At 36.7% G+C, this 13,477-nt stretch overlaps 1 protein-coding gene across 1 annotated transcript in view; it reads right to left on the minus strand.

The window, feature by feature from the left end:
- Positions 1 to 489: 489 nt before the first annotated feature.
- The window catches only part of Cat (Catalase), a 149,661-nt gene continuing 136,673 nt past the window's right edge, over positions 490 to 13,477 (minus strand). The window contains exons 7-10 of the mRNA XM_067157611.2: positions 12,543 to 12,695; positions 7,231 to 7,463; positions 4,059 to 4,191; positions 490 to 806 (exon numbers count right to left, since the gene is read on the minus strand). Of these exons, the coding sequence (XP_067013712.2) occupies positions 699 to 806; positions 4,059 to 4,191; positions 7,231 to 7,463; positions 12,543 to 12,695 (627 nt within the window). The 3' untranslated portion in view covers positions 490 to 698. The remainder of the gene's footprint in view (positions 807 to 4,058; positions 4,192 to 7,230; positions 7,464 to 12,542; positions 12,696 to 13,477) is intronic.

A 13,477-nucleotide genomic window follows, 5' to 3' on the forward strand; every position in this document is an offset into this window, starting at 1 on the left:
ACTAAAGGAATCTAGCAGGATTTGTTTCAATGAAAGTTTCTGATTTTTGGGATAACTTTTTCCTCTAAAGCCACAATAAAGACATTTCCCATATTCTATTACCAAAAAGAGGAAGAAAGAAAACAGATCAAAATGTGTAAGTGTCCTATACTTGAAAGACTATCTTTAGAAGAGGAAAACAGTTTTAATGTTTCAATATTTCCCATATTAATACATATATCCAAATTTTACATTTATAACTATATTTTATAGAGAGGTGACTGAAAACCTCTTACTGTGTCACCAAAAATAATGACCAGGGTCACTAAGTTGCTGCTAACCCTAGTAACCAAGAACAACATTCTAGGAGGACTCAGAACAATAAAACAAAAAGAATGCAATTCAGGGCTGAAATGTATCTTCCGACTTGGAATATGGTTCGGTACCATTCCCAGACTTTTCTTTCTTATGCATGACAGCATCCAAAGGAACTCTTCACAACTGGAACAATTTTTTTTAAAAGTATAGTGTTGTTTATTTAATTCAATGTTATGTACAATATAATAATAATAAAATAATCAACATTTCCGTCAAAACTTATAAAAATACAATTTCAGTGGTCCCAGTTAAATACAAAGTACATCAAATATACACAAGCACCCATAAAGATCCCATATCATATTTGTGCAGCAAAAGCATTGTGCTGTAACGTGCTTCGTCTACAGGTTGGAATACGCACTCTTGCCTCTGGAAACTTTACGAAGTCCCTCGGTTAAACGTCTTCCAAATTCGGCGTCCACCTGGCTGAAATTCTTCACTGTACGCTCCTAAAAAATAAGGAAAATGAATATATACAGTATATAAGTATAGGAAAAGAATAGTTGATGATGATGTTTGTTGTTTAAGGGGGCCTAACAGCTAGGTCATCAGCCCCTACTGTTACGAGGTGCAATGAAATGATACCATAATTAAACCTTCAAAATATATCCACTGACTAGAATCTAAAATGAATGATGATGAAAAATGACCGTGAATTCAAAACAATCAGTGGATTCAATTCACAATGCCTTATTTTCTGAGATGATGCTTGTTGTCCAAAGGGGTCCAAAATCCAGGTCACCAGCCCCTCATAAAAGTACTAACCACGATGTTCTTCCTATAATGGTACTGATCATAGGTAACGCAGACTCATGGTGTTCCTCGCATGGTGGTACTAATCACAGGTAATGTAGACTCAGGGTATGTCACATATAATGGCACCACTCACAGGTAAGATAAACCCATGGTGTTTCTCATATAAGGGTACTACTCACAAGCAATGAAGTCCCATGGTGTTCCTCACATAGTGTTACTAATCACAGGCTATACATACTTGTCATGTTCCTCGCATGCTGGTACTAATCACAGGTAATGTAGACCCAGGGTGATGTCACAGATAATGGCACCACTCACAGGTAAGACAAACCCATGTGTTTCTCATATAAGAGTACTACTCACAAGCAATGAAGACCCATGGTGTTCCTCACATAGTGTAACTTATCACAGGCTATACATACTCGTCGTGTCCTTGCGTAGTGTTACTAATAGAGTAGAACAAAAGCTAAAGGTTTCCACCTATTCAATACTGTTTGTTGTAACCTTAGAAAAGTTACATATATTTGCTGAAACTAGTTTCGGTCTTACCGGAGACCATCATCAGTCAAAATCAAAGTAAAGGCAAGACATGAATAAGAAATTAAAAAAATAACAAAAAAAAAAATATATGAAGTAAGCATGAAATTCAAGACAAGTAAAGATTTAAAAAACACTCATCACAATCACATGTCCTGTGTAACCTCTCAGCTTTCCTCCAATAGGAAGACTGCACCTCACAGAAGACCAGGTGAAACACTGAAATATCAGCACTAGAGGAAGGGGAGTTAGGGGTTGGAATAACTTACCAAGGGAGATGTTCGATAAATTTCTAATTTCTTTGAAATCATTTAGGAAAAGGCTAGGAATACAACAGATAGGGAATCTGCCACCTGGGCGACTGCCCTAAATGCAAATCAGTATTGATTGATTGATTGATTGATTGATTGTGTGATTGATTGAACTCAGCTCAGCTGAAACAAGTGTGACCACACATTGCTCTTCAATACAGATTAATATGAAATTTATTACCTATGATTAGTGGTACTAATGACGAGGAATGCTCAAACCTGTGGTGTTCCTCACATAGTGGTACTAATCACAGGCAATGTAAACCCATGGTGTTCCTCATATAGCGGTACCACTCATAGGTAATGCAGACCCATTCTGAATACAGGGGAACAACACAATTTAGTGCAGCACATGGCACCTACTCCTGCATTGACATTAGTGTGGTGGGATACACACGATGGTACCAATCACAGGCAATGTCCACACCCATGGTGTTTGTCACATAATGGTATTAAACTGTAAGAAACGTAGACCTGGTGTTCCTCACGTAATGGTACTAATCACAAGCATTCTCATGGTTCAAATTCCATCATCCCTTGGTTGCCTCTTTTATTTGCTTCAGACTGGGATTTATGGGGAGAGAGCCTATCTATTTAAAAAGGCAGTGTATGAAGATGTGAAGATTGTCCTTGTCCTTTTGTGTTCCCATGTTTGTCCTCATCTTCTGTTGCTCCCTCCCCCCACACTGACCTACCATTGTGTTCTTATACCCGTCCCTCTCTCTCACTTGATATACAGTATATGTGTCATAATTTAACATCATCATCCTCCCTTAATAAGATGCAGCTGACTCGTGGCAAATATGGTTATCTTTATTTTCTCAGTCTTCCTACCATGTTTCACAGTACCCCATCTAACCCATAGAGCTGCACACTGCATTCAAGGGATGGTCCAGCATATTCCCAGGGAAACATTTGCAGTTATTTTCATTATAAGCTTATCATACCAAGTTAACCACTCCAGAATACATTGTATACCCTCCAGCAGGCTTTAACTAGGTCACCTGTAACATGGAGACAAATGCAGTTTGTAGCCATTCTTAAACGTAAGTACAGAGACTGCACAGTGGATTTTGAGGTAATTTCTTCCACTGAATAGCCTCGTTCCATTTAGCGGGTCTTCTGTGATCAATGTAACTGGCCCCTTTAACAAGCAGAGTTATTCACCACCACCCAAGACTCAGCAGAGTTATTAGTCATATAGCATACTTTATTACTGCAGCAGGAACTCAACAAGGCAGCCAATGACTTTGGCCAGATACTTTAATTTAAATTATGGAGAATATTTCCTGCAGTATATTGGGCCAAAAATGTCAACTTTTATTAGAGCAGGAGTTTTAAAATTACAACAGAGCCTGATATAATTGATCTACATCAATTCTCCATAAAATTCCTCTTTAGGAAGGTATAAGTGAATAAAGTGTTAGTGAAATGAACTCAATAAGGAATAGAGGGGAAGAGAAATATCTAGGTAAGGATGTGAAAGACACAATTACCAGATTATAACATAAACCATACAATTTTTTTTATGTCTAAGAAGAGAGGAGGTTAGCAAGAAAAACAAAGATGAAACAATAGCAATTCATTCAAAACTTTGTATACCAGTATTCTAGGAATACAGTGTATTTGTTTGCTTGTGTGTTCAGGCTCGTGCAAATATTTAGCAAGAAGAGAATGATGAGTGGAAGATGATGGCAATTACAAAGAATATGAAACATTGTACAGATTCACAGATATGTATAAGAGATTCTGAGTGTATATTTGTAAGTATGCTGGAACAGCAACAAATATTAAAACATTTTAAATGTTGAAAGTGCAGTGTTTCTCAATGGTATGAAATGATGTACTAATGACCTCATTTAAAGAACTTTTTGTAATAAAAATGTAAACATTGTAATTACAAGTAGCCTGTAAAATTATATTGCATTTTTAATCAATTGTGTGCTTTATACCAAACCAAGGCCTATTACTTTCCCACTTACATAAACCTCCCATTGAAAACAATGGATTAAGGTTTTCAGTAATAAATTCCTGTTACAAATATTCTGAATAATTATACATTTTTACTATGATTCTGAAAATATCAAAATTTGTTACCTGAATGAAATCGGCTGCATCTTTCAAGTGACCAACAATGTTTTCAACCAGACGAGTGCGTTCGTCCTCATTAAGTACATTCTTCCAGAAGAGGGCAGGCTGGCTGAAATTGTCTTCATCAGCTGTGTTGTATCTGAAAGAAGCAATTTCTGCAGGGTAAATATCACTGTAATAATAACAATTTCAAAAATTCTTTATACTTTGAGATCAAAACAAAAAGGAGAAGTGGAACAGCACACACAAAAGGAAACGGGCAAACTCCACTCCTTTACACAGTACCTTCAAATCCCAGTTCTACTCATTATATTTCTTCTTAGCCCATGACGAGCACTTTCTCTGTAAGGGAGGCAAGCATTAACAGTCATCAAGGGGACTATTAAAGACAAAGATGTGTTATATATAGGACAAGTCAAGAGGCACATGGAGAAACAGGAGAGACAAAAGGATGGAACACAGGGCAAACACAGTAGAAAAGAAAACTAATAAGTTGTATACAAATATAAAAGAAAGGGAAAATCAGAAGTGTGAAAATCTAAATCCAAAAACAGAAATATAGGAAGGCCACAAGAAATAAACATTTCTGTAAGAATCAGCCTACTATAAAATGTTGACATAGTGTTTTAAAAAAACAAGTGTTTAGCAAGGCAAGTTAATCTCTGGAGGACAGTTTGCATAGATTGCTTAAGTCACACATGCTGGAAACTTAGCAAAAGACAGCCACAAACACTAACGAGAAGTTCATGGGAAGTGGTCCTGGTAGCGATTGTTTTTTTAAGAGGAAGTACAACTAACTGATAATTATGGGGTAGAGAGAAGTAGTGGATGTTAAATAGAACAAAAACAGAGAGAAGAAATTATTAAGGATGGGAAACAAGAGTGCATGTGTCCAGAAGCTCGAGAACTTGTTGATATCTTGTTGACAAGATAAGTCTCGCGAGACTCTCAAGAATACTATGTACGCATCCGACGTTACCCGGTACACCAAGAGCAATAGTGACACACTATGATATCAAAGTGATTTGGCCTTCCATTCACAGCAAAATAGCCATAGACGTAAGTGCAAGTGGGAAGAAAGGTGATAGGAGGTCCTATTTACTCGTCGACTCCCGAAGCAGATAGCAGAATCTATAATTTCATATGAACCCGAGCTTTCAGTTTATGGTGGATGGGAAAGATCTGTGCCCTTCTGCTCATAATTTACTGAATGTAATATATTTGGTGCACAATGATGGCTACCAAAATACAATCATTAGCCTGAGAGCATATCATGGAAGTCTCAGAAAATAAAATGCAATATAGTAATGGTATCACTACACCCGGGAAACTGGAGTTGGGAAATGATGATGATGATGATGATGATGACGATGATAGTAATGGTATGCAGTGTATTTGTTCCAAAGCAAAAGAAATGGGTACGGTTTGCCTTGAAACATTTCAATACAGTCCACCATTGGCTAGTAGCTTCTCGACTTTGCAGGTTGCGTTTGTAGCTTCAACTACATTCTGTTCATTTCTTTTCTGTGGATACCCCACAGCACTTAATGGCCTTGAAAGGGCCTTGGCCTACCCAGCGACCGCTGCTCAGCCCGAAGGCCTGCAGATTACAAGAGGTCGTGTGGTCAGCATGACACATCCTCTCGGTCGTTATTCTGGGCTTTCGAGACCAAGGCCGCCATCTTACCGTCAGATAGCTCCTCAATTCTAATCACGTTGGCTGAGTGGACCTCGAACCAGCCCTCAGGTCGAGAGAAAAATCCCTGACCTGGCCGGGAATCGAACCCGGGGCCTCCGGGCGAGAGGCAGGCACACTACCCCTACACCACGGGGCCGGCTTTCTGTGAATAAGCAGATATCATTTTACAGTTAAATGCAAATATTATTTCGTTTAACATAACAGCTTAAACTTTCACGGCCAGCATCTTGATGAATAGAGAAGATATTTAATCTGTTTTCAGAAGGTTCCTAAACAGAGTTTTGTTCTATTTCATTTCTGTTTGCAAATCAACAGTCTGTTATTATAAACAAGGAAGATCCCAAAGACAGTACTCTCAAGGCATGATAAAAATATATTGTGCATGCGTTTACAACAGATTAACAGAAAATGTGATACTTAAAACAGCTAGAGTCCAGCACTCTGCAACAGAATACTTACAACACGTTGTGATTTGCATATGCACAGAAAATACTATTCACTCTGACTCAAGACGTGTCGAGTGATTTTACCTGCCGGCCTCAAGCTTCTCGAGTGGGAAAACTTCCCATCCCTAGAATTTGTATATTATCTGTTCATAATAGAAATCACTGGTCAAATGAATCCACAAATGGCTAATTATAGAACAAAAAACATAAGGGCAGCCAAGATTTCTTCCCTTGATACCTATTTGATTTCCATACCCACATGCCAATTAGCCATTCAGATTGGCCTCCTTGTTAAAAAACTAAAGAGGATTCAACAAAAGACATAATCCATGGCATGAATTTTGGAACACAAGGAGGAAGTTGTAATCAATGTAAGAAAGTGTCTGGAAAAAGGTTGCATAGCGAGGTAATGTGAAGCTATTGAGAAACTTAGTTCGAGTTGACTCTGTGGAAAAGTTCACCGAAGTAAAAGTAATTTTAAAAAAGATTGGGAAATAAAATACATGTACAGTAAAATTATAATAAATATTATGGTAATACAAATGTTGAATTAATTACTTGTACTTCTCAAATTCAATTCACAAGGTGTAGGTAAACTCAACCACATAAAAATTGGCAGTCACAGAAGATAACTTTCTTTCAAAATCCTCTTAATTGAAATAGGATGAACATATAGTGTAGGCAGTAGGATTCCAAGTATCATCTCTCCAGCCACCAGCTATCCACAGTTTACGATTCTTGAGTTTTGAGAAATAAAATGAAATATTTCACTGCTGGCCAATTTCTGTGCAGTGGAGTGAACATCATCTGGTATTTTTATATCATCTCCTAAGATAATCAAGTGAGACAGTACATTATAGCACATTTTTGCTTCCACTCCTCACTACTCATACCACTTACTTTACAGAGAATATGAACATTGAAATTAAAAATCATTCAAAATAAGTTATCACTAATTAACAAATCTAGGAACAGTCACTGACTGGAAATTTGCATGAGGAAACAAATTAGGGATACTGTATTAAATTCTTACTTTGCAACATCACCCGAAACCTGGAACTTGGAGAGAGCTGCAGAGGGTACATCTGCAGGTCCTCCAAAGCTGTTGGGATAGTAATTGGGAGCTCCTTCTTGGTTGGTATATGCCTGAGGTCCATCACGTTGGTAATTGGCAATCTTTGTGCGGTACGGGCAGTTAACGGGTAACTGCAAGTAGTTAGCTCCTAGACGATGACGATGTGTGTCAGAATAAGAGAACAAACGGCCCTGAAAGAAACCATTTTATTTAAAATTGGGGCTTCTATTTCATAATCAATATTTTCCTATTTAATATCAATTACTATCCCACCTTTTCAACCTCATTTTCAGGAAAAGTTCAATAATATTCAGAAAAAGTCATTTCAGTTTCAGAAATACAAGTAATATTAATTTTTGAAGATGTAAAGTTAAATTAAGAAAATAAATTCAATTTTGGAAAAGATAAATCTAGTTTCTGAAAGCTTTAATACTGATACTTCTGTATGTTTATTTTATTTTTAGTTTGGATAATTATTAATTAATGTAGTTGCACCATATAAATTGATATTAATTATGATGATTGCAAAAATCAAATTCTTGTTGTCGAGGTATCAAAAATTGTGAATAAAAGTTGTTCATTGAATGATGGATTAGAACACTGTTCAGTATTTCCCTTCTCTTGAGAGAATATTGAAAAATCAAGGAATTCGACAGCCAGGACGGAAATACATACATGTATCTACTGAATGTCATGATACAATTTTGAGAGAGGCAGGAAAATGGTGGTGACTGGAAATTAGTGGCAGAAGCAAATTGAGTTAAATACCAAAAACAGCACATGAAAGGCTTCGCAAAGGAAGTAATCCAAGAAATCAATGATGAGGTAACTACTTTAGTAAAATATTTGGTAGATATTGTAATTATTTGGCTGGAGAGTAACTCTCAGTTAATTCTGAAAGCCATATGTGAAAGTTTAAGGCAAGAACGAGATATCATCATTTCACAACAGACAGTTTCAAAATGTCTTGATGAATGCCTTATAAAATATAAAAAGAGTTCATGATGTTGCCCAAGGAGGTAACACCCCAGAGAACAAGAGACTAAGATGAATGTTTGCAGAAGAAATCTTGGGAATACTGTTCAGTAAACATATTGTCTTCATTGACAAAAATAATTTCAATCTTTATGCAAGATGCAGTAACGGAAGTGCTATTTTTGGACAGGTATTTGTGAAGCTACCCAGCAGTAGACACGCAAACCTCCACATCGTATGTGCCATCTTTTTAACATCTTTGAAATTTTGGGAGAGAAAAGAGGTTCATTCAAAAAGGAAGAGTTTCATACCCTTACGAGGCAGTAGCTAGAAATAGCACAAATTAGATGATGCTTGTTGTGTAAAGAGGCCTAACATCTAGGTCACTGGCCCCTAATGATACGAAATGAGATGAAATGTAATGACAATTTAAAAGTCCAAAACTCATCCACTGACCAGAATTCAAACACGCAATGATGAAGAATGAATGGATGAATACGAATTTAAAATAATCAGTGGATCCAGCTCACAATACTGAAAGATAAAAATAATTTCAAAATTAATCCACTGACTAGAATTTATAAAAAAGAGACGATGACAATGATTATGAACTTAAAACAATCAGTGGATTTGACCCACAATGCCCCGCAATGTAACCAGAAAAAAAATTTGAAACAGACCGGCCTCGCTCGCTCCCTCACTCACTCGGCCTCCAATCGGGAGATCGTGGGTTCGAGCCCCACTGTCGGCAGCCCTGAAGATGGTTTTCCGTGGTTTCCCATTTTCACACCAGGCAAATGCCGGGGCTGTACCTTAATTAAGGTCACGGCCGCTTCCTTCCACTTCCTAGGCCTTTCCCATCCCATCGTCGCCATAAGACATATCTGTGTCGGTGCGACGTAAAGCAAATAGCAAAAATCACTCGGCCTTCATCCTTTTCGATCTTGAGCCAGCTCTTCCCAGTCATAAATTAGGAGGGTCTGGCATACCTTGTTGATACCCTTCTTCCAGATGCTTCAGGGTCTTCATGAAGGTCTTTTCCCATTAAGAGATCTCTTGTATAGATCTACTGGTGCTCTGTTATCCTGTATCCTCAGTACATGTCCAGCCCAGCACAGTCTGTTAGATTCTATCACACCCATTATAGTGTGTTGTTGAGGGAGGGTGTAAGTTTCATAATTAGATGTTTTCTGCCAGCTTTGAGACATAGGATCAAGCCATGGGCTGAATGTTTTTCTATAAACTTCATTCTCAAAGACTTGCTAGTGCTGCTGCTCTTTCTTGGTCATACTCCATGTCTCAGAACCACACAGAAGTACTTGTCGAATGACTGTATTGTAGATAGTCATTTTTGCATTCCTTGTTAAAGACTTGGAGCCTAATATAGAGTCCATAGAGTAAAATGCCTTATTTGCATTCTTAATTTTAGCTTGGTGTTCCTGTTGCTCATCGATGAATACACCAAGGAATTTAAAGTCCTCTACACTTTTAAATATATATTTCCCGATCTTCAAAGGCAATCTGTCAACCTCCTCATGAATCGGTCTCTGTACAACCATCTAATGTTTCTTTTTATCATTTACCCGTAAGTCAATTTTTGCTGCCATTTCCTCTAGTTCCACAAATAACTGCCTGATTTCTAATTCATTGCAGCCAATAACAACAATATCATCCACATATGAAAGGACTTTGTGTTGTCTCCCCAGTATGATGCCAGCAGGTACAAGAGCTAATTTCCTGATAATCTTCTCCAGTGCAATGTTGAATAGAAGAGGAGATAGTGCATCCCCTTGTCTCAGACCAGTTTTATTCTGGAAAGAACTTGATTTTCTGCCCTTGAGTGAAACACAGCTAACATTACCATCCCTACACAGTTTGCACATGTTAATTTTATGGGACAGCCAAACTCCATCATGATATTTCACAGCCCTTCTCTATGGATTGAATCATATGCCTTGAAGAAATCTATAAAGAGATAATAAACCGACTCCTTGTGTTCCCACACCTTATCCTTAATAGTCTCAATTGTAAATATGTTGTCTGCAGTGGATCTGTTACTATGAAAACCGTTCTGATAGTCCCCAATAACATTTTCAGAAAATGGTTTTGAAAGCTGTAAAAGAATAAAAGACAGAATTTTGTAGGCCATGTTTGCAGAGATATATGAAATAATTTTGAAGTTCTTCCTTATCCCCTCCTTTATGAATTGGGAAAATAAGTGATTCCTGCCATTCTTTTGGAATAACTTCATCGTGCCATATCCTTAGAATGACCTTATATATATATTTATGTAATGTTTCTACACCATATTTAATAAGCTCAGCAGGAATGTTGTCACTGCCTGAAGCTTTATTGTTTTTTAAGCCTACAATACTTTGTAATACCTCTTGATATGATGGCTCTGGAATTTGTTCTTCTGATGGGTAACTAGATGGTTTACCAATACAGGGTTCTGGATCAGCACAATTCAGCAAGGAATCAAAGTATTGCTTACAGTAATTTAATAATTTGTCCTGATCAGCAATTAAATTTCCAGACTTATCTCTCATAATACTTGATCTTGGTTGAAATCCTTTTTTAATTGTGTTGACAGTTCCATACATCTTGCGGATGTTCCTTTTTCTGTAGTCATCTTGGATTGATTCTATTTGTTGTCTCAGGTAGACTTTTTTCCTTCTGTGAATTAATTTACTACATTCTTTCTGTTTTTCTCTGTATAGTTCCTCAACATTTACATTCTTATTAGACTACAGCCACTTATTATGCCATATTGCCACTTCATTAACTGCATCTTGACATGCCTCATCGAACCATTTCTCTCTTTTTTTTTTGTTACTAACACCTTTTGGTATCACTTTCATTGCTATGGTTGTAATGATTTGTTTTGTGTTATTCCATATTTGTTCACAAACTCTGTCATTTGTTTCATCAATGTCTTCTATAGGATCTTCTCCCAGAATATCAAATCTGTTTGTAATTTCCACATTATACTTTAATATTTCATCCAACATACACTATTTTAAATAGTTTCTTTAATAGATTTAAACAAGCCAATACAGGATTACATCAAACATCTATTATGGATAAGCTTATCAATAGTAATTCCTTCATGACATTCCAAAACACTTCATTTCTTCGAAATTGCACAACAGTCTTTATTGAGGTCCTACAGCAAAAGTAAACTACGTTAAAGAAACATTGTGTAGTCTATGTGCTCTGAAATTTGTGTCATTTAAAGCATAGATAACTGAGTTATTTAACGTACAATCTAGCCAGGTTGAATGTAATAAAACCTTATGTTCCTTTCTGCAAAAAATTGTTTCATTCAACAATGCTTAACTAGCTGTAGCCCTATTGTTTCAATGGCTGGTCATCATTTTGAATAAGGTGACTATGAAGCGCAGGTGGTAATACTGCAGTAACGAGACCGCTCGCCTCAGCAAGCTATGGGATAATGCTGGTCGCTAGTATGCCAGCGGTAACCACGTGGGAAGCACACACTTTTTCTATAACATATACAAATCTCTGTGCTACTTATCTTAACATATATAAGTGAATAGTGGTTAGTGATAGGTAAGGAAAATAGGAGTTAAAGAGCACAGTTTAAATTAATATTGATCGTGTTCACAAAAAATAACTGCAATCGTGCTGCAGCACACGAGTTTTATGTAAAGCCATCGCATGTATGCTGCAGGTAAAGGCACTGGAGGTGCAGAGAAAAGCAATATGAGAATTTCAGAGTTTAAAGCAAGCAGAAAGTGGCTCATGGAGAGGAACAACCTTTCTCTTTGAAGAAGAACATCTGTATGCCAGTAATTGCCAAAGGAGAGTACTGACAAAGTGGTGGAATTCAAATGGTATTTTAGATTCAAAACTAAATTTGCATATTTTTCCCTCCTCCCTTTTTTTGGGGTTAAACATTGCTTACAAAAACAAAAAGAAAAAAATTACATGAGGAAGTACAGGAATTGTATGCAGATAAAAATCTTCTTTGTGTTTTGTGTGTTTCTTACAAAAGAATTAATTTATCCAATCAGTATAAAATCAATCATTGTAACCACTGATTGATCACTAACTATTAATTTTACAGTATTTAAAATATTGTGGAGATTGACCAGTTAAAAGTCATAACCAGCTAACTACCACAAACTGTATTCATGTTCACAACACTTATGCAAAGTCAACTTGCATTTTCTCCCAAAGAGGTTGACTGCTACAGTAGGCTTAAGGCTAAGACTACACATACTTTCTCAAAATTCTCAACAGAAATGAAAACAGAATAGTGATCAACTTACCTGCAACATCTTGTCAGGGCTTGGTTCAATACCAGGCACCATATGGGCAGGACTGAAAGCAATTTGTTCCACTTCGGCAAAATAATTTGCAGGGTTGCGGTCCAAAACGATTTTTCCAACTGGAATAAGAGGGAAGTCGGTATGTGGCCACACCTGGAAGTGAGCATAATTTACAGTTAATAAATGTATCAAGAATGAGTTTGTGTATAATAATCTACTAAACAAAATGTAATGAAGAAATCACTGTATCATGAAGATCTAATAATTATTGTGTCCACCATAGATCAATAAATCTGTTCTATTTTCCTGTCAGTCACTATATTGATCTGACACCATATGAATCAAATATTCCCAAGTTTGTACAGGACTAGGAGAGTTATCTATTACATTTCTTTTATTATTTACCAGAACAAGTCTCAGAAACTTCATTTGAGGGCAAAACAAGGAAGAGCCAAACACACATGAAAAGCAGAACTTATGTAAAGAATTTGAACAAAGAAAGGTAAAACAATATTCAACACCCAAGACTGATCAACATATAAGAACTGGAGATTCAACGGGAGGCAGAGGAGGATGTTTAATATTTGAATTATGATGAACCATCATTAGCATTAACATAAAGGAAGTACGAGGTAGGTGTATGTACAATGTAGTGTACATAATATGGTCTGGCATAACAGCAAGCTTCATAGCCTCAGCCATATCATGTAAAATGAAGTCAATAAGTCATCACTGATTTGTATTATAATAATAATAATAATAATAATAATAATAATAATAATAATAATAATAATAATAATAATAATTTATAGGTGGTAAGAATGGTAGGGATAGACAAAGGTATGACTATGACAAGCAGATTAGAGCAGATGTAGGATGCAGTTACATAGAAGTAAGATTAGCATAGGATAGGGTGGCATGGGAAGCTGCATCAA

This window comes from Anabrus simplex, chromosome 1, assembly GCF_040414725.1.
Source record: "Anabrus simplex isolate iqAnaSimp1 chromosome 1, ASM4041472v1, whole genome shotgun sequence".
Taxonomy (NCBI): Eukaryota; Metazoa; Arthropoda; class Insecta; order Orthoptera; family Tettigoniidae; genus Anabrus; species Anabrus simplex.